Raw genomic sequence first — 22,181 nt, 5'->3', positions numbered from 1 at the left:
AATGGACACATAGTTACAGCAAAGTTGTTATAGGCATATGTTAATGCTAGACTTGAAAAATGGAACGTGCAAACTTAAGTGAAAAGAACATTTATAACCAAATCTTTCTTCCACATGGTTTCAAACTGTGGAAATTACACCATGGATGTTTGCACATTCAGTTCTGTTTGGTAGCTTTTGTGTACGTGGTGGGGGGGGGGGAGAGGAGACCCATTTAACATTGGCCTCATTTGACTCTGATGGGGATGGAAGAGTTACTATCTGCAATGCCATTGATAGGTGGAATGTCAAACATCATGAGCTGTAATCCTCACTGTTAGAACTGCCAAGCCATCTCCTAAGTCAGCAGCAGCAACACAGTGGAAGGAAGGGGAAGGAGGGAGGGAGCCCGTCCCCTTGGCAACAGATGCATATCCCGAGGACACCTTCGTCCTACTTCTTTCTTCAGCATTCCTCACTGTGTGTATCACCTCCTTTTAGTGGATGGATATGTTAAAAGCCATAATCCTGGGGAAATCATGCTACAGTGATTCTGTTTGTTTCCTACTGAGCCACTGAAGAAAATGATCCCCAACAGAACCATTAAAATACGTGCCTTAAATCCCATGCGGACTCATCAACTTTGCTTTCTGTTGTTGTTCCTGCTCTCCATAACCCAGGCCTGTGATAGTCTTTTCTTCTAGGTTGACTTTCATTCGGAACTAATCAACAGCACCTACTGTAGTTGCTCTGCCTTTCTTATTTTGCCATGGGAATCAAACGGGGCAATTATCACAGAAATCCTGTCAGGCTTATGTATTAAGCTGTGGGTTGTCAAGCTTGGGACTTGTAGCAATTGGGTCCCCTACCCACAAAAACATAGCCACTAACTAGTGTTTAATCCAGTATACAGGGAAGCCTTTCTGTTATGTGCTTATTTATTGTTTACTTATTTATTTATTACTCAAGCTTCTGTACTGCAACAATCCAAAGATCCTGAGTGGCTTACAAGTTGCTGTTATAATAAAAATAAGAGTAAAAGCAATATATAAAAACTGCAAGAATAGGTAAAAGGTAAAGGTTCCCCTTGCACATATGTGCTAGTGGTTCCTGACTCTAGGGGGTGGTGCTCATCTTGGTTTCAAAGCCGAAGAGCCAGTGCTGTCCAAAGACATCTCCATGGTCATGTGACCGGCATGACTAAACGCCGAAGGCACATCAAACACTGTTACCTTCCCACCAAAGGTGGTTCCTATTCTTCTACTTGCATTTTTATGTGCTTTCAAACTGCTAGGGTGGCAGAAGCTGGGACAAGTAAAGGGAGCTCACTCTGTTACATGGTGCTAGGGATTTGAACTGTTGGACTGTTAACTTTTCTGAAAAAACAAGCTCAGCGTCTTAGCCACTGAACCACCGTGTCCTTGCAAGAATAGTGAACACTAATTATCATCCTGTCTATCAACAGCCTCGGGGTAGCATCATCCTTTGATTCCATCCCCAAAAGTCCTCTGAAAGAGAAAAGCCTTAACTATGAGATAGAAGTTTAACAGGAAAGGAGCTAGGAATCTGTCTGGGGATTACTAAGTGGCCTTTAATATCTTCCTGATAAAAATATTTTTTTTCAGATAGTCCTTTCAACATCCTGCACCTGCAGTGAATAGCATCTTGGTAGCTTCTAGATTAATCCAGCCTTCAGGAGAGGCCTTGAGGGGGAAAAGTGTGCTTTCCCACACATTTTCAATGATGCCTCAACAACTTCATTGCCTATGTCTGAGCTCCCCTATCACATTAAGACATAATGTGTTTTTTGTATGTGTGTATGTTAAGTATTAAGTTTGAACTCATCAACTGAGCTTTATTCAATACACTATGGTAAACACATAGTACTATGTACACTATAAATCCAGCCAGTGTCTCTCTTTACGCTTAAATAAAGTTTTTCAGGTTCTTATTGATAGTGCATTAATATTCACAGATTTAATCACTGATAAGGGGGCTGACTTGGTGTGCATTGCAAAGCTTAGTTGGGTATCATGTATAAGAAGCCCCTCAAATCTTGTGCCCTCTTGGATTTCAGGTGTGCCATCAGCCATGATCCTGGGGAAGTGGGATAGGTGTTGCCATTGCCATCCAAGATGTTCTAAGGCTTCCAGAAGTGCTACTCCAGGCACTGCTGGATGTGGGACCTTATTTGTAAAGTAAAGAGCCTTAGAGATCAAATGAGGCCGCTGCAAAGGTATCAGCATCCATGACATGAGGCTTCTTCTCTTCCTGAGCCATTTAACTCTGTGGCAAAAAATGGTGGTAGAGTTCCCTAGACTTAAAACTCTTGGGGACTTTAATTTGCCTTCTTTAGAACAAGAATATGAGCTGACTCAGGAGTTCAATTGTGGATTTGATTCAGGTTACTGATGGCTTATTTCATCGGAGGGAGTTATGTAGTCTTTTTCTTGTATACAGTATGTAGTATACTAATTAGGGCATACAAAACCTTTGCCAGACCAATTCTCGAATACAGCTCATCTGTCTGGAATCCATACTGTATATCGGACATTAATACAATTGAATGAGTCCAAAAGTATTTCACGAGAAGAGTTCTCCACTCCTCTGCTCGCAACAGAATACCCTACATCACCAGGCTTGAAATTTTGAGCTTGGACAACCTAGGACTTAAGCATAGTACACAAAATTATTTGCTATAACATCTTACCGGTAATGACTATTTCAGCTTCAACCACAAGAGCACACAATAGATACAAACTCAATGTAAACCACTCCAAACTTGATTACAGAAAATATGACTTCATCAACAGAGTGGTCAATGCCTGGAATGCACTACCTGACTCTGTTGTTACATCTTCAAATCCCCAAAACTTTAACCTTAAACTGTCTACTATTAATCTCACCCCATTCCTAAGAGGTCTGTAAGGGGCATGCATAAGTGCACCATCATGTCCTACTGTCCCCATTTATTTCTACCCATTCATTCATACTCATGTTTATTCTTCTACTATTATCTTGTAAACAATTGACAAATCAAATAAATAAAAAATAATTAGAAGATGTCCCTTGTAATTGAGAGATTACTTCCAATTTGCCTCGAACTTCTCTGTGGGTTACCCCTGCTGCATGGAGAAAAAAGTAATTTGTCTCTCTGAAGCACCAGTTGGGGTTCCATAGAGAATGTCAAGTTCTAGTGCAGAATTCAACCAAAGGCTTAGTTGTTATATAAAATGAATATGTGATGGGAACCAGATTTTTATACCTGGTGTCTTTTGTTGTGTTCAACCCCTCCCCTACCCTGATTCAGATCTTTTAGCTTTTTTGTTTAAAACGTCACCTGGGGTTCATCTGTTCCCTTTGACTTTTTGCCCCTTCAGAAAGGGAAAGGGGGCATAGAGTGTTGTGGCCCGCCAGCAGCCAGCAGAGCAGACTCAGGCAGTGAGGAGGTTATGGAGGAACATGGGCCAGGCTGGGGAAGGCTCTGACGAGTGCTCTGCGTCAGAGGCAGAGATGGGGCCAGGGCCCTTCCGACAGTTATCAGCTGTCTTCAGAGACGAAGATCAGTGGGGCAGAAGAACAGCTGAGGCGGTTCCTGATGTGTGCATGCACAGAGCTACCAGGAGAAGGGAACAGTTAAGGAACAAGGGCTGACTCAGGAGTAAAGGCACAGGTGGATGGTAAATGGCCCTTCCCATAGGGAATAAAGAGGAGCAAAAGGGTGGAGTTTGCAGGAGACAATTAGTTCAATTCATTAGGGTAAAGATCTGTTCCTGACTTCCTGCCAAGTAATTGCTGCTATAGCATGGCTTTTGGAGGATGTCGGCCTGGCAACTCTCCAAGCCTGATAAAAGTCCATAGTTGTGAAATCTCATGAAAGACTGTTAAACCGGGATTTTGCTGGAGAGGAATTCCCTTTTACCTAATTAAAAGAGGTTTTATCAGGGTGAGGAGTCTGCTTCATGATCTTGGGAAGCCAAGGTCAGAACATAGAGAATCCTAAGGAAATTAATTCCAATCCAAAGGGTCCATTGATTCCTAAGGTGTTGTTTAACTCAGAGTTTCACTCACACCTTGTTCTTCCACTTTTTCTGTTTAGAGCTTTCTTTATCATATCATATAAACTTGGAAATGAAGCCTTTGCCTTCCTGAATCAAAGACTTAATCTTTGAAATTGCCAATGGATTTCATTATGATGATTAATGTGGCAGATGCAACAGCTCTTTATGACTGCTTATCTAACCAAGCTACAGTGTGGTGACCCTCAAATATTAAATATTGACAATTTCCCTCTCAATTTTCTTTGCCCACCCAGTAGCTCCAAATAGCTGTGGCTCCCATCTCACCCCAGGCAAGAGAGAATGCAAAGAAGCCAATAAACTATAGCCGGGGGCTGTCTTAATATCAGTTTTTAACATCCATCTTTAATCTGCAGATAGGATTCTTAATAAAGCTGAGTAGCAATGACCTTATTTAACATTAGGGACATGAATAATTGCATGGGTTTCAGAAAACTAGTCATGAAAACAAATGGAGCACATTATAAATAGTTGATAAAGGTCTTGCTGGCTTGCTTTTGCATGAATAATGGATCATGCCAAAGTGGAGCTTCTGGGTGAGTGCTAAGCATGTGCTATGTAGGGACAGGCAGTATGTCTAGTTGCACAACTAACTTCATGGATCCACTTCTGTGGAAGCCCACATCCTAGCTGGGACTGATGATGTTCCCTGGAGTCTCCTGACTCTACTCCTTGCTGTTCCCCTCTTTGCTTGCCTTCCTGAAAGGGTTGGCGGCCTAGTGCAGAATTGTCAAGTTTGGGAAGATTCCTTCTGTGTTTGACTACCAAAGTGGAATTGGTTATGTTGGAGCAAGAAACCAGCTGTTCTAGAGCCTGCTGTGGTCTTTGGTCAAAGAACTGCACTCTTGGTAGCAATAACACTTAGACTTTACAGTGCTTTACAGCCCTCTCTAAGCAGTTTACAGAGTTAGCCTATTGCCCTCAACAATCTGGGTCCACATTTTACCCACTTGGGAAGGATGGAAGGCTGAGTCAACCTTGAGCTGGTAAGATTCAAACTGCTGAACTGCAGCTAGTACTGCATTCTAACCACTGCGCCATCTCGGCTCATATCTTGTAGATATGATTGTGGCTAAAGCTGAAAGACTGACTAAAGACAAGCATGAACAAATTCTCCATTCAGTTATGTATAGGACATTGATGCATAAGGAAATAGAATTTGTTTACATTTTATCTAATCTATAAGATTTCTGTGCCCCTAATTATTTGTCTCATTGATGGCCTTAATTAACTAAGTTAATTAGTTATTAGCATAAATCTCTGCTGTCATTTGCACACATTGAAGGGTTTTTAAAGATGCTGTTAGAAAAGTAGGGTCCTGTAGACGCAACCTCAAAGGATGACCAAATGGCTAAAAATGAAATTTGAACCAACCATTAATCTGTTGTGTTGCTTAAAAAGCCAAATTAAAAGAAGCCATGAGACTCGCTACATCTCCATTTAGGTGCCACTGCAGTTAAAAATGATAGTGCAGCTTTGTTTTGTTTTAAAATATTCTTTCTGCTGCCCTATTAAGCTTAATGCAAGTTATAGACAATGAAAGGGAGCAGATTTTTAAACATTCAGGAGATTGCACCTTTCAAGGTGGAACATATCATGTGAGTCACATTGATTTTTATACTGTGAATTAAGTTCTTCCCATTGAGCATAGAGTTACCTGCGTAGAGAGGATGTTACATATGTGGTCTCTCTATCCAAACCTAGTTATGAGTCCTGAACCAAAACCTATTAAAACAAACTTAAATTTGAATACTGAAATTAACAAATTCAGTATTCTTTAGTCCTAAATATGTCTTAAAATGATGGGACAGATACTACATGAATTTCTGAATTTGTAAAAGCCAGAGATGATAAATAGATGATAATAGTGGTGGGATTCAAATTTTTTTTACTACCAGTTCTGTGGGCATGGCTTTGTGGGCGTGGCAGGGGAAGGATACTGCAAAATCCCCATTCCCTCCCCACCTCACTAACCTGCTTTCCAGCTCTGTTCTCCTGTTCAGGGAAACAAAAGAAGATCAGCTGGGAGGCTGGGAGGCAGCAGGGGCGGGGCCAGCCTATTTGCCGGTTTTCCGAACTACTCAAAATTTCCACTACCGGTTCTCCAGAACCTGCCAGAACTGGCTGAATACCACCTCTGGATGGTAGATGTATGTATGGATGTATGGATGGATGGATAATAGAGAGAGAGAATAAAAAGAAAACACAGAAATTACAAATAAACATTAAATTGAAAACTGCAGAGTAGTGTCAGATATAATTACAAGAAAATTCAAACTACTTCATTAGAAGAAACATCTCACTTTTACTCTTATTTTTCAACTTGATTTAAAACAAATACAGAGAGAATTGCATGGTAATTTAACACTTTGTCACATTCAGAACTGTTATATTTAACTGCTATTTATGTCAAATTTTAGATTAGCTATAAAAATAAAATGACATAATTGAAGAATTTAAACTTCTCATTTTAGTAGAATTCAAAGCTTGGATGCGGCAAATGGCCATGCACGGGATTGTACTCCATAGTTTCCAGATTAAATGAAAACTAGAATTAAATTTGGGATTGTTTTTTCCCCCCATGTCTGAAGTATTTTGGAGATTGCTGCATGCTCCCATAGTTTTATCTGCCATATTTCTAATAAAGGAATTATAAGTGCTTTCCAATAAAAATCATAAATTATTCTAGTAAGAGCTTAGCATTTATAAAGCCAGTTCAGTCTATTTTATAGATGTAGTATATACAATTTAATAATACTGAATAGACAAATAACATCTAGAAAAGGAAACTCACCATTTAAGACTTGTTCCACCCTCCACATCATCTTCCACATTAATTTGGGCTTTATGGGATTGGAGCTTTTGCATAATTCATGATTATTTGGTTTAAATGTGGAGGGAAAAACAGAAATTGGAAACCATCTACGTATGTCACTCTTGTAAAAAGGATTTTTCATAATGAAGCTTTCAAAGTATTTAGAAGAAAAATCAAGACTCCTAACTATAGAGAGAAAAATCATTTTCCTAAAAGGAAATGTCTTGTGCTTGTCTGAAAATGTGTATGTGTATTTCTGTAGGTTTCTTTAATTGGAAAACTGCAGAGTAATATTTGGAGAAGAGCAAATAAATAAATAATTCTGCTACCCATATGAATGAATTTAATTTGCTTACATTTCAATGCAAACGACATATTTTTCTGCCCTTCCTCCCTCCTTCTTCCACTTAGCAGACCATCTGTGTTGGATGTGGGAGAACACAAGCTGTTTCAAAGGACAGCGTGGTTTGGTTGCTTCAATGATACAAAATATTGTTAGGGAACCACAGCTCATATCATCTTCTGACCTCCCTCCCTCCCTTTTTCCTACAGCCATAGAAGGCCGACGGGACCAATGTGAAGTGCCCAGAGATCCGAAGTACCCCGATTGCTCTGGAAAAGTAGAGGTGAGTATGCAAAATTTAAAATTATATTCTAATTAGGATCCATGAGGAGATCTGCTCTCTTATTGAATGACAAGTTAAAAACAACAATTAAAACCTTTTGAGGAGAAGGTAACCTTTTTCTAGGAAGCAACATAGCAATCAACGAATCTCATCTGCTCTCAAGCGCTGCTTGCTCTCAAGTTTCCCTCAAGTTAGACACAAAACCGTGAAGTGTAAAGGACAGTTAAGCAGTATACAGGTAGTCCTTGTCTTACGACAAGCCCAAAATTTCTGTTGTTAAGAGAGAAAGTTGTTAAGTGAATTTTGCCCCATTTTACGACCTTTCTTGCCACCCTTGTTAAGTGAATCACTGCAGTTACTAAATTAGTAACATGATTATTACGTGAATCTGGCTTCCCAATTGACTTTGCTTGTCTGAAAGTTGCAAACCGTGATCCCAGGATCCCAGGATATGGCAACGTCATAAATATGAAATAGCTGCCAAACATTCAAATTTTGATCACGTGACCATGGGGATGCCACAATGCTCAAGTCACACTTTTCAGTGCTATTGTAACTTTGAATGGTTACTAAATGGACTGTTGCAAATCAAGGACTACCTTTATAGCTCTTCCTGCTCTATTGAAGTATAAGTGTATTGCATCCTAAGGTTTAGATAACCCTAACCCTGTTACTCTTTTTTCAAGGCTTCAAAGATCTGGCTATGTGCCAGAGCCTGGGGTGCTAAAAGTGTTAGGGATCCTGTTTAATTTTTATGTAATCATTATGAAAACTTTCACTTGCCTGCAGTATATGTGAAATTTTTAACTATTTTTGTGCTTTTATGGTTTTAATTATTGTGATATTGTTTGATGCCCAAAGTCAATTGGATTGAGATGAGCGGCTATGTATATATATATAATGCTTTTTTAAAGTTTGCAAAATCATAAGAATTTATGTATTACTGAATACTACTGCTCTACTACCATCTATCCTTGAATTGGCTGTAAACCTTGTCATGAATTTGACTGTCCCATTGCTGATTCCTATTCTGCCTCAGTTACAGACTTCCCTTCAAGATAACTGATTTTGCACAACTTGAGGCTGTTTTTGGTTTAGATCCGGATCAGGGACCTTTTGATGCAGCCTTAAGGCTCTCTCACTCATAGGCTTATCCATACTGCATACTTACTATGGTGGGGAGAGACCCCTCTTACCATTTCTGAAGCGTCCTCAGCAGACCCTCTTAACTAGATCACTGCAGAGGCAGACTGACCCTAGTATGTCAAGCATGAAATGTTTTCCTGGGGGGAAAAAAATGGCTGTGTGTGGATAATCCATGGCACATGAAGTAGAAAGCTTGAGATGTTATTGATGAGGGACAACTGCTGCTTGGCTACAATAGCCCTAGTAAGATCTGATGTGAGACTATCACCTTCACCTGGTTCCTGAGCTTGAGGCCTATTCTGTGGTGTTGATTTGGCTACAAGTGATATTGGAAACTGGATTTTGCAGCCTTGTTCTTTTTCTAAGTCTTCCCAGATTTCTCTTCATTTGAACTAAATTGAGATAAACTGCCTCACCCACTGGTGGCTTTTGATTGTTTGGGTCTGTGTCTTCAGCAATTTTTTTCTCAGACTCCCCACACCCTTTCACAGTTTGTACCATTCTTAAAGGACCCATAGATTTCTAGTTTGTCTTTATTAAATTCTTTTGTTTTACTGTTTTAAAAATTATATTGATCCTAACAAAAGGCAAGGTTTTAATATTTTAATCCCTTTTGTATCAGTGGTGGGTTGCTAGCCAGTTTACTACTGGTGCGTTCATGCTCGCATATAGGCAGAAGCATCCAGGTGGGTGGGCGGAGCCTCCCACCGCCACCACAACCAGTTTGGCCAATCCAGGCCAAACTGGGAGCAACCCACCTCTGCTTATGTATAATGTAGGCTCTAGGCTCTATTTCATGATTAGGTTATATGTGCTTGTATTGGTGATAATTAAATCACTTCATTTATTTTTTTAAAAAACCCTGGAAATAGCACTCCTACCTAGTAGGTAAAGTTGGCACCAGACATACTTTGGACCTAGAAACATCACTAGTGATAGTGGGGAAGAAGCATGGGGCAGGGAGTGGCAGTCTTTTTAGATTTGGGGAAGGGTTATGTTTTTAGAGTTAGAGCTTCATACAACTGACTTGGGAGTTGCACATGAACACTTCATATACATGTACATTCACACTGAGGAACACATACATAAGTATCCATGCTAACTGATCTGTAGCCACTGGGCTACTGAGAAATTAGGAATGATAGCAATAGCTGCCCTTATCTCTAATATGGAGGGTTAGGGAAGCCATAGGCACCGACCAAGAGCTGTTTGAGACCCAATGCTGTGGATTCACAACTCTAACCCAGGCTTTATGGTCACGTAGGAAGTTAAACCCCACCCCTCTACTAGTAAATGAAATATTTTAGGAAATATTAAAAGGGCAGAATATTTCCTCCTAAAAGGGAGTCAGGAACTCATCCACCCCCTTTTGTCAATGTGCCATTAAGGCCTGAGACAGTCTATTCTATATAACAAAGATCTACCTTCTTCAGCATCTAGCAAACAGAAATTCACCACATGGCACCTGAGAAGATTACATCAGCCAGTGGCTCAAACAAGCTTGGGTCTCAGGACAGCCTACAAAGTTAGCTAAGACTCCGGTCCCCTGGGAGTCTGACCACTAATCAGAATGCATTTCTTACACAGGAATGGGAAACTCTGAGGTGGGACCCAGAGAGCATAAAACCAGGGCACTCTCAGCATCTCTGCCCTTTTTGCTCAGGAATTCAAGACGTGCGATCTTGTCTACCATTAAACCTTCTTTCCAAGCAGCCTCTATATTTCTATGTTTTTCCCCCCCACTTGGAACTGAATCCAGATGGACATTTCTTCCAACAGTCAGATACCCACAAAATCCATTTCCTTGTTATCTATAAATGAAGGCCTTTAGGATGAAAGATCATTGCAACCTCACTCCCCCCTCTTCAACATTTAATGAATGGCATCATAAATATACTATTCTTGTTTTATCATTCTAAATGTTTTTCACTTATTGTGCATTGTTTTTATGGTGAGGTAACTAATAAGCTAGTACCATATATTGAGACAGTTTACTCCAGAAGGCAAGGTGTTCTTTATCTAGTCCATATATTTTGATGCAGCTGTCAGGTGATCAGTGTCTCTTCGTTGTGTTGTTTTCTGAACAGGCAAAAACTGTGCAGTAGGAAGAATCAGTAAAGGAGAATATTGTACCTCAGGGTTAAAATGAGGGGTCCTTGGTGCACTCTGCACCTTGGTTGTTTTCTTGTAGACATTTCATTACCCAAACTAGCACTGAAGATATTACCTAGTTTGGGCAATAAAACATCTGCAAGAAAACAACCAAGCTCAAAGAGCACCAAAGAACCCTTGATAGATAGAATGTCTTCTGATTTTCTTCAGGATGTGCTTATATCTGGATTTCATGCTGATGTTGCATCCTTGATCCTAATGTTAAATCTTGATTTCATGTCCTTTCTCTGCCTGCTAGAAAGGCAGAAAATGATATGCATTAATTTCCAAAAGTCCAGGAAACGCAATAGCTATTAAATATTGCAATTAATTTACTTTCTTTGCTCCCACCCAAAGACTGCTGAAATCATTTGTCATCTGCTATGAACGAATCGCGCCACACATTTCAACTTAGCCTCAATAGAAACGATAATGTTGAAAATTCTAGAAAGGGATTTGAAATTCCATTAAGTTCCAATAACTTGAAGAAATGTTTCTTATTATTCTTATTCTTATTCTTATTCTTATTCTTACTCTTACTCTTACTCTTACTCTTACTCTTACTCTTACTCTTACTCTTACTCTTACTCTTACTCTTACTCTTACTCTTACTCTTACTCTTATTCTTATTCTTAAATTAAATCTTCTAATAAAACTGGCATAGGTAATGCAAAACAATAGATTATTCTAGATATTGTGACTATGTGGAACAGCCTTCAAAATGTACTGAACGTGACATTTTTCCCTCCTCCTCCTCCTCTTTTTCCTCTTCCTCCCTCATTTGATAATGCAAATCCCCAAAAGATACATCTAAAAGAATTCCAACTTTCCCCTTATAAATACGCTATTGAAATAGGAGACTCCACTATACTCCATATTCAAAAGGCTCAAGTAGAGATGTAGGCTAGCTTAACAAAAAAACCCCTGAACAAATAGTCATTTGAGAGTGGGATGGAGAGGATAGATGTTTCTTGCTCTCAATTCACAGTAGCTCAATTGCCCTGTGTTTCATGATTAATGGATGGATGTAACTTTCATAGAGGTGTTAATTATTCACACACAAGCTATGCAAAAATAGCACCAATATGAATTTATCATCTTGCTTGTTTTTAATCTAAAAAGTCATCTCTGGCCTAAGGAGCTTTGGATGCCTTATATTTGTTGTGCTTTTAACAAAGAGCAGAACTTTAGCTAGCCTTGCCAGGTAGAGCAGACAGGAAACAGATCAGATGAGCTAATTCTATAGTACTTTATTGTAAGGCTACATCAACAGGAACTTGCAAGCCTGAAAGTACAAATCTCCCACCCTCACTTTTAATACACTGATAAATTAGGGGGGTTCCTTTCTGAGTTTCCTCTGTGCCTGTTAAGCAGCTGTGGGCTCCCCCCTTATCTGATTGCTCCCCAGGCAGCATCTCTTCCACCCGCTTCTAAGTCATTCCTATAAATCATTACAGCTGGATGTGGATGTGTTCAGCACTATACAGCTGCACCCCAATGTTTTAGTTTAACTATAAGTTAAAATAGAAAGCCAGTTTGGTGTAGTAATGTAGTTAAGACCCCAGATTAGAAACCTGGAGACCCTGAGCTCTTGTCTTGCCTTAGGCACAGAGCTGGCTGGGTAACCTTGGACCTCCCTGCTCTAGGAAGCAGGCAAGGGCCAACCATTTCTGAAATATTTCCAAGAAAACTGCAGGTCAGCCGAAGTCAACACTGTCTGGACAGCATACCCCTAAGTTAAAATTAGTTATCTCCTCCCCCACTGAACCTCAGCTACCAATCTAACTATTTGACAATATAAATTAATGGTTAGATTAACAAGACCCAACCTTTACATTACTCAGACTTTCCCAGTTCAGTAGCGTTCATTTTTGCTGCCTTTGTTCATGCCTGGGTTAAATTTTAAGTGTGATTTAATTGTGGGTGGCAGTAATTCTATCTCCTGTCTGGATGATTGGTGAGTTTTACATATTGGGAGTGGAGGGCTGCCTCTTGAGTGGATTCATTTGTGTAGTTAAGTTTGGAAGAGGATGGCACCAGCAATTATGGAGGATGATGGATCTACACAGAGGAGCCGATGCTTATTGCTTTGTGTGCAAAAATCACATTTTGAGGGCATGCTTCTTCTTTTTTTTTTTTCTTTCTTAGTACAGGATTGTCAGCTCTACCTTTCTGGGCAATAGAATATTAATGCTAGCAATGATCTTTCACCTACCTGTTTTTGAAACTTCCTAACCAGCATACTTATTTTTTTTCCTGGTGAAATTAATCCAAACCATTATAAAGTTGGTTCTTTTTTCCTCTGCTAGTACTGGCTGAAATAAAAGGCAAAATATACTTTGTGAATAGTGGATTGATAGAGCTACCCTGAGCTCCTCTGGCAGCATCTCCTATGCATTTAGATAAGAACATAACACCAGCAGATATATATCGGAATCTAATCTAGTTTAAACACAATTTTCTTTCACAAGATGTACTGTGGATATTTTTCCTGGAACAGAGGACACAAAAAGTTTCTCCTTATGTTGCATTTTTGCCTCCACCCCCCCTCTCCTTCACAAGAACTTGTACTTGTTGCATATCTTCCTTTGTATTATCATTAAAATAATATTTTGCCTGGCAGTGGATGAGGGCTCGATGGACTTCAGACCCTTGCTATGCATTCTTTGGTGTGGATGGCACAGAATGCTCATTCCTGATCTACCTCAGTGAAGTTGAGTGGTTCTGCCCAGTGCTGCCTTGGCGAAATCAGTCAGCAGCTGCCCCTTCTTCCAACCCATTGCCCAGGATACAGGTAAGGCTTGCTGCTCTTGGACTGACTCAGGGCTATGACCTATATATCAAAGTGGCTTTATTTTGAAACCAGCTTGACTATTCTCATTCGATAGTAATGGACATGGGCAACCATCCGCAGAAAAAACATACGTTAGAACATCTGTTTGTGAAAAACGGTAGTTCCTGAATGATTCCTATTTTGGGATATGTGTGGGAGGAAAAGAAAAAAAATCTTTCTGGTCTGTGACCATAATAAAGATGGATTGATTAGGAAAAGATTCTATACTGTCTACAACTAAGTATAATCACACATCCCACTCAATCTCTATTCTCCATTAAGTATACATAAGTAAAATCAGAGCACATAGCCCATTACGCTACTATGGGATCAGGTACAATAGGGAGAATTTTCCTCCCAATTATATTTTTTCCTGGTATGGTAGTAGTGTTAATGTAGGTGGAATGCCTGAGTAAGGAGATGCTGCCTTTAATTTCACTAAGTAGCAACTGAAGGAATTAGTTCCTCTACATCTGTCTGACAATCAGATGGCAAAAATGGGAAAGTTGAAACAGAAGGAAGTCTATTCTTAGCTTTTCCTGATAACTTTCAGGCTAATTTATGGAAAATAGTTTGGAAGTGGTTTGTCATGATCTAGAATGATTTTAAATGTGCCAGCCTATGTCCCTGGATTTTCCTGATGGCCTTGCGTTATCTGCTGAGCATAGAGTGGTCAGTCCATTGGGGTCATGAATGCAAGTCATAGGTACTCTTAAGGCAGTAGCAAAATGAAACCACTGAATAACATCAAGGTAACAGTTGTATGGTATACAGAACTATAAAATAAAAGTTATGGTTATAAAAGTTATAGGAGCTGAGGTGGCACAGTGGTTAGGGTGCAGTACTGCAGGCCACTTTAGCTGACTGTTATCTGCAGTTCAGCGGTTCAAATCTCACTGGCTCAAGGTTGACTCATCCTTTAATCCTTCTGAGGTGGGTGAAATGAGGACCCACACTGTGGGGGTAATTTTCTGACTCAATTTGCTAAAAAGCTGTAAACCGCTTAGAGAGGGCTGAAAGCCTTATGAAGCGGTATAGAAGTCTAATAAATAAATAAATAAATAAATGGTGGGGAAAACCCAGCCCTAATAGCAAAACGTCATCAAATATATTGTACAATTATCAGTGGTTATAAGATGTGAGAAAGCAAATCAGTATCCTAGAGGAGAACACGGTTGCTGCAAATGTGAATGGGGACATTCCACATTACAACTTGTAGTTTGTAGTTTTATCACTTCACTCTACCAATAGGCTATACCTGATAATGAACTTTCAAGATAATCCTCAGCATACTATCCTAAGCTCACCATATTGTCCTAAACCAGGGGTCGGCAACCTTAAACACTCAAAGAGCCACAAAGGTGCTTATCGGAAGCCCCTCCCTTCAATTCTGGAGCTGACCAAAAATCCAGTTCCCCCACCATAGAGACTCCTCCTAGTGCACCATCCTTTTTCCTCTACCTGTCCTAACCAAAAGCCTTATCAATTGTAAAGCCAACTGGCAACAGGGAGCTGCAGCAGAGGGATGAAAGAGCCACATGTGGCTCCAGAGCCATGGTTTGTTGACCCCTGTCCTAAACCATTTCAGTAGTATCTTTAATCTTACCCAAAGAGGCAATGGAAAGAAGAACATATATCCAAGTGATAGATCTTATGAAGATCACTGAACCTTGCATGAGTAGAAAGTCTATAGGGTTTTTTTTATCCTCCAAGGCGGCTTTTCAGAGAGACTTCGCCTATCTTCTGGAGTTAATTGGCAGTGGCAAGGAGTCCTTGATCTTCATGAAGAAACGGATCCGTCATCTGGCCACACAATGGCTGAGGGCCTCTCATAAACTGGAACAGAAGCTGGAGGGAAAACACCGAGATCGGAAGCAGGTACAAAATTAAATTAGTTGCTTGTTCATTGTATATGGTGTTGTAAGTGTAATGCGCAGAGATTCACTTGGGCCCTGTTTTTGTAATTTATTTCTTGCTCACCTAAAAACCCTGTTTCTTTTGTACCTATTCAACCCATTCTTTCTTTCTTTTTTCTGGCTTTTTTCTAGATTTTGATCCACATTGGCTTCTTGACAGAAGAATCAGGAGATGTTTTCAGCCCTCGTGTATTAAAAGGGGGCCCATTGGGGGAGATGGTCCAATGGGCAGATATATTAGCCGTTCTTTACATCCTGGGCCACAGTCTGAAGATCACCGTCTCTTTGAAAGAACTTCAGAGGTGGGTTTTCTTCCATAGTCAAAGCATGACATTTATGGCACAACAATCATCTTAATAAGCACGGAAGGCTTATTTTTAAAACATTGTCAGCCTGTTCTATTTCATTATATTAGACCAAGTGCCTTGATTTAGATTCCTCATACTGTGGAAGGCACAGAAGAACTCCAGGCAGTCCTCAACTTACGATTACAATTGAGTCCAAAATTACTGTGATGAAGTGAGACACTCATTGTGAGTTTTGCCGACCTTTCTTGCCGCAGTTGTTAAGTGAATCACTGCAGTTGATAAGTTAGTAACCTGGTTGTTAAGTGAATTTGGCTTCCCCATTGACTTTGCTTGTCAGAAGGTCACAAAAGCGGATCACATGACCTTGGGACAAAGCAACAGTCATAAGTATGAAGCAGTTGTCAAGCATCTGAATTTTGATCACATGATCCTGGGGATGCTTCAAAGGTTGTGACTGTGAAAAATGGTTATAACTCACTTTTTTTCAGTGCCATTGTAACTTTGAACAGTCACTAAGTAAACAGTTGTAAGTTAAGGACTACCTGCATCAGAATTCAGAGAAGTGTTATTCGATACAATAGCAGTATATTACGGGGGGAAAAACACCCAGGTATATTTTACGGCTGGTAGCATCTAACGACTAATAGATACAATGATATTATCCATACACTCTCTCATGTGCCTTGTCCTTTCTCTTCTCTAAAGAGTGACAGAAAATTATTTAATGCATGAAAACTGACAAAATAATGTTCACATGTTTATGTGATCAACAACAACAAAAGCCCCCTGTGATACAAAACTCCAAATAATGCAGCTTTTCCTCAGATAAAGAATGGTAACATTAGCAGCATCTCAAAGCATTATACAGTAGATATCTTCATATCATCTGGCTTCTTCTCACCAAAGCTATCACTAACATTAGGCAGATTTAATTTCACAGAAAAAAGGGGGGAGTGATTATAATACCCTAAAATATTCCCTAAAGCAAATCTTTGCTGTGAAACAAATCCATGCCTTTTCCATACAAGTACTGTGTTAAGTGTTACTCCTCCTCTTCACTGCTCTCCCACCTTTAGACAGGGGAGCAAAAGCTCTTTCCTAAAATGATCCCAGCTAATCAAAGGTTCCTGCAGTGCAAGTGATGATTTAACAATGCTGCATAACTGCTGAGGGTAAACAAAGCTGGCTTAGCAAGAAAAAGCAACGTTTCCTGGGACTCTATAGCTTTTGTAGGGTGATGCTTTTTTAAACAGGAGAATTGCCACCCCTCCAACCCCACCTCCTTGCCACAGCGGATTCTTTTTCATGCTGAATGTTTGTTAAAAATTGTCTCTCCTCCCAGCAAAGTGACTCCAGACTAAATTAAGCAAAGAAAAATAATCTTCTTAAATAATGCAGGATTTCTTTGATTGTGGGGAGGGGTAAGAAAAGGAAGAGCAAACGATGATCAGAGCAGGATTGAGCTGATTAGTATTGAACAGTTGCTGATTCAGTCTGAATTGTATGCTCCCTGATCATTCCTAGCCTTTTGCTATTCTACACCAAATAGATCAAGGTGACGAAGTAAATGTTGCAGGAAATGAAATTCAGTATCACATAAAAGAAAGCTCCATATGAAAATCCCCAGCCCTGCCTGTAATGTTTGGTACGACTTTCCCATCTTCTTATATCACTCTGCCCTCTGCTCTCCAGGTTTTACCAGCAGATATGTAACTAATCCTATGTCTCTAGTACACATTAGTGATTGTTCAGTGCAATTGGGAGCCTCTCTCCCCTGGTACGGCAAAAAGATACCTGTTGTGATCCGCCGCCGGCCTGTGGAGCTGGCAGCAAAGTCAAACAGTGAGGAGGTTGGGGAGGAACATGGGCCAGTCCTGGAGTCTGGGGAAGGCTCGGATGAGGGCTCTGCATTGGAGGCAGAGAGGGGGCCAAGGCCATCTGGGAGTGATGTGCTGCCTCTGGAGCCTCCAAAGTCTGACATCAGTGAGGCAGAAGAACAGTGTGAGCCTGTTCCCAGTGTGCACATGCACAGAGCTGCCAGAAGGCAAGAACAGTTAAGACAAAAGGGGCGACTTGGGAGTAAGGCTTGGAGATGATTGGCCCCTCCCATAAGACATAAAAGAGGAGCAAATGGACGTGAGTTTTTGCAGGAAGCAATTTTGTTCATTCTGGTGGGTTCAAACTCTGAGAAGTTCCATTTGACTCTGGGCTCTGTTTGGCCTTGCAAAACTAATTGGCAATTAAGTCTCTGGCAGAGTTTCAAGGGAGATAAAAGTGGGTGCTTATCAGCATTACCCTGAAAGACTGTGGCAGACATCTGTCGGCCTCTTCACAAACTGTTTGTGACTCATTACAGGCTGTGAATGACCATAATTCATAGCCATTTAAATAAAAGAGGGTTTTGGGGACTAAGTGTGTGATTTATGCTTTATCAGGAAGCCTAGGTCAGAACAATACCTTAGTGTTTTTTACCTGTTGGAGACTCAGCCATATCTCTGGCCACTGATTAGCTTGGAGACCAAGTGGGTTCTGGGCAGTGGTGAGTTTCAAATTTTTTTAGAACCTCTTCTATAGGTGTGGCCTGCTTTGTGACAGTGGCTTGCCAGCCATGTGACCAGGTGGGAGTGGCTTGCCAGCCATGTGACTGAGTGGGAGTGGCTTGCCAGCCATGGGACTGGGTGTGTGTGGCCAACTTGTAAAATGTGGTGAAACTCACTTAACAAGGCTCTTGCTTAGCAACCAAAACGTTGGCTCAGAAACTCTGGCATTTGAAGCACGCAAGTCTTAAACCTGTCAAGTTATAAGACCCTTGCACCCCTAACCCTTTAGAAAAAAACCCAGGGGTGTTCAAACTTGACAGCTTTAAGTCTTGTGGACTTCAACTCCCAGAATTCCTCCTTCAGTCATGTTGGCTCAGGAACTCTGGCATTGAAATGTGCAAGTCTTAAAGCTGTCAAGTTACAAGACCCTTGCACCCCTAACCCTTTAGAAAAAAACCCCAGGGGTGTTCAAACTTGACAGCTTTAAGACTTGTGGACTTCAACTCCCAGAATTCCTCCTCTCGCTCTTCATCTTGATGAAGTGCGGATGTGCGGGTGGAGGGAGATGGAACTGGTTTTAAACGGCACTGGAGATTTGTGGAAACTCTTCTATAGAAGAGGTTAGAACTGGCAGGAACCGAACCCTGGTTCTGGGGGAAAAGGCTGGATTGAAAGATTTGAGCTTTCCTGATGCCACGAGAAAAATGAACCTGCAGAAGAATGTCTAGGGGGCAGTGGAGAGGCCACATTATTGCACCAGTCTAAAAGGGATAGTGAAAGTTGGTCCAGTCCCAGTGTTTAGGGGTCACCTGGGTGTGCAAAACAAACCCCACCATAGTCCAATGCTGCATTAATAGAGGGATACAGTCAAGATCATGTGAACTGTTAATACCACTTTATAATGCTTTGGTAAGGCCACACTTGGAATACTGCATCTAGTTTTGGTTGCCATGATATCAAAAAGATGCTGAGACTCTAGAAAGAGTGGAGAGAAGAGCAACCCAGATGGTTAGGGGACTGGAGGCTAAAACATATGAAGAACAGTGGCAGGAATTGGGTATGCCTAATTTAATAAAAAGAAAGTCTGGGGTGATAAGATAGCAGTGTTCCAATATCCAAGGGACTGCCACAAAGAAGAAGGGGTCACCCTATTCTCCAAAGCAGCTGAAGGCAGGACAAGAAGCAGTGGATGAAAACTATTCAAGGAGAGAACCAACCTAGAACTAAGGAGAAATTTCCTGACAATTAGAACAATTAATCTGTGGAACAACTTACCTCCAGAGGTTATGGGCACTCCAACCTTGGAGGTTCTTAAGAAGAAATTAGATAACCATTTGTCTGAAATGGTATCGACCTTCCTGCCTGAGCAGGGGGTTCAACTGGAAGACTGTCAAGGTCCCTTCCAATTCTGTTATTATGTATCATTGAATGAATGCTCACTAAAGCCTGTTAAATTGGATCTGTGTGCAAAATTTTATGAGGATAAGAGGAGGAATTCTGCTTTAAAACCAAAATATTCAAGGATATGTAGGAGATCTTGATATTCACTATGATTTGGTGAACTGTGACTTGGAAGTTGGTGTGATGGAGACTTAGATCTCTTCCTGAATCACATCCAGTTTGTATGTAACCAGCAGAGGACCTCCTTCCTTTCAGCAGCCATTGTCCCACTAGAAATAAAAAATGCTCTTCATGTCTTATCTCTACCAGGACTGTCACACATGGCTTCCTATAAGCAGAGCCACTCAAAAGTTTAATTTCTTTTGCTCTTCTCATATATTTTAGCACACTTTGGTTCTGTAGTGGCAAAAATCATGGGAAGATTTTTTTAAAAGTAAAATTTAAAGGTCAGGAAAGCTATTCCATTTAATGAAATTGGAGGTAATCTATTAAAAACAAACAGGCAACTCACACTTGCTGCATTGCTTTTTAGCATCTTGTTGGAATTTTCCTTTTCACGCCTTTTTTTTTGAGACTGCATATTCTATGCAGAACAATCAGGCAGAGAAGGCCCAGCGCTGTAGTTATTAGGACATCAAGAGGAAAAATGACTCAGACACTCCATGCACACTTAAGAGTGTGAAGTTGTTAATTAGCACCAGTGATAGTGCAAATGAGACTGGAACAAGGACAGGGGCAGCCTGGAGAAGGGAAGTTTCAGGTGTTGTTACCTTTGGTCCATGATTACGGTGATAAAATGCTATAGTGTCCTATATGTAGATCAATTTTGTTTGTCCAATTTACATCACTGCCCGTTTCACATATGTGATTCAGGGTGGCTTACAGAATTAAACACACACACAAACACACATACACAAAAACAGTGGAAAAAATATAAGCAAAATCACAATAGCATAAGAGCAAATTTAAATTGCTATTTAAAAAGTAAAAAATGTGATTTGTAGGAAAGCATAAACAATCTCTCTAACATTATAGACTGTCGGGGTTCTAAGTAATATACTCATAGCAAACAGAACTGCGAGAAAGGCAGGCTCCTCAAAGAACAGGTTTATTGGACATATCATATTAGCACAGACTGGTGAAAACCGACTCTCAAGGTTCCCGCAGTTTTCACCTAATTAAAAATAAAAGTTTTCTCCCTTTCCCAAACAATCAGTCACATGATCCAATCACGGTGCTGTCTGGTTGCCTGGAAATTTCACTCCTCTCTTCAGCCACCTGTGGGAATGTCCTTGGTTCCCAGGGGAAACTATTTTGTTTTGGCTACAAACCCCAGCTATGTCTATTTCCCCCCTCCCTATCCCTCAGCACCATTGTGTCAACACTGAAGCCTCCCAAATGGTCTCAGTCAGGCCAGCTTCAGAGTTGACATAGACATTATTCAGGCTTCATGCTACTATTAGCAGATCTCCAGATCAGATGGCAAAGCCATTGTCTTCAGGCTCTGCTGGAATGCTAATAGGATTGGGAGCAGTCTGGCCTCAAGGTGAATGGTGTTTCAAATGGTGGCGGCTGTATCAGAAAAGACTCTGGGTCCCATTAGAGGATGGGACCCATGTCATTTTACTTATTTATTTATATTTCATCTGTATTATTTCTTTAATAATCAAGTTAAGGTTGAAAACAAATCCAATACTCCTTCTTCCTCCTATTTTCCCTACAACACCATCTAAGGTTAGTTCAGCTGTGAAAGAGTGACTGGCTCAAAGTCACCCATGGCTAAGGTGGGACTAGAACTCATGGTCTCTGGGTTTCCTGCCTGGTGCCTTAACCCCTAGGCCAAACTGGCTACCTTTCTGCTGGATCTGACTGGAAGGGTTGAAGTGACAGAGAAAAGATGCATTGGGTAATTGCTCTACATTTTCCAACCTATACTTTGCTAGTGAAACTTGCTTGACATAGTAAAGTCTATCCCTATCCCCTTATTATTGTGAATGGAAAGAGCTGTTTTCTTCTATTATATAAAGGTGACAATATCTTGGAGACAAGCATCTTACCTGCAGACTAGTTGAACATCTCCCTATTGGTTTTTTTGGGCAGCAGAGAGAAATATTTTGCTATCATTTTGTTCTGGGGTTTCTGTTATAAATTCAAGTTTATCCATTTTGCATATCCAAATACAGAATCATAAATCCTTCTCTGCTTCATTAGCATTAATCATTACACACTCTTCCCGCTACATTATCAAGATGTGCATGTACATGGATAAAACACAGGGGGAAACCTGTATTGAAACAATTGCAATTGTAATTTAAGGGACTTGAAAAATCAGCAGGTGTCAGAATAAAAATGTTTGCTTAAATATAAACTTAAAGCTCATAGAAAGA

At 40.5% G+C, this 22,181-nt stretch overlaps 1 protein-coding gene across 1 annotated transcript in view; it reads left to right on the top strand.

Annotated features, from left to right (window-relative positions):
- MGAT5B (alpha-1,6-mannosylglycoprotein 6-beta-N-acetylglucosaminyltransferase B) overlaps nt 1-22,181 on the top strand; it is a 267,796-nt gene that overhangs the window by 141,240 nt on the left and 104,375 nt on the right. The window contains exons 5-8 of the mRNA XM_014059247.2: nt 7,426-7,499; nt 13,420-13,590; nt 15,343-15,507; nt 15,678-15,847. Of these exons, the coding sequence (XP_013914722.2) occupies nt 7,426-7,499; nt 13,420-13,590; nt 15,343-15,507; nt 15,678-15,847 (580 nt within the window). The remainder of the gene's footprint in view (nt 1-7,425; nt 7,500-13,419; nt 13,591-15,342; nt 15,508-15,677; nt 15,848-22,181) is intronic.

The sequence above is a fragment of the Thamnophis sirtalis genome, unplaced genomic scaffold (genome assembly GCF_051295495.1).
Source record: "Thamnophis sirtalis isolate CommonGarterSnake01/CBP01778 unplaced genomic scaffold, rThaSir2_p1.2 scaffold_3, whole genome shotgun sequence".
Classification (NCBI taxonomy): domain Eukaryota; kingdom Metazoa; phylum Chordata; class Lepidosauria; order Squamata; family Natricidae; genus Thamnophis; species Thamnophis sirtalis.
The sequence above is the reverse complement of the archived record's forward strand: the minus strand, read 5'-3'. Positions and strand labels throughout refer to the sequence as shown.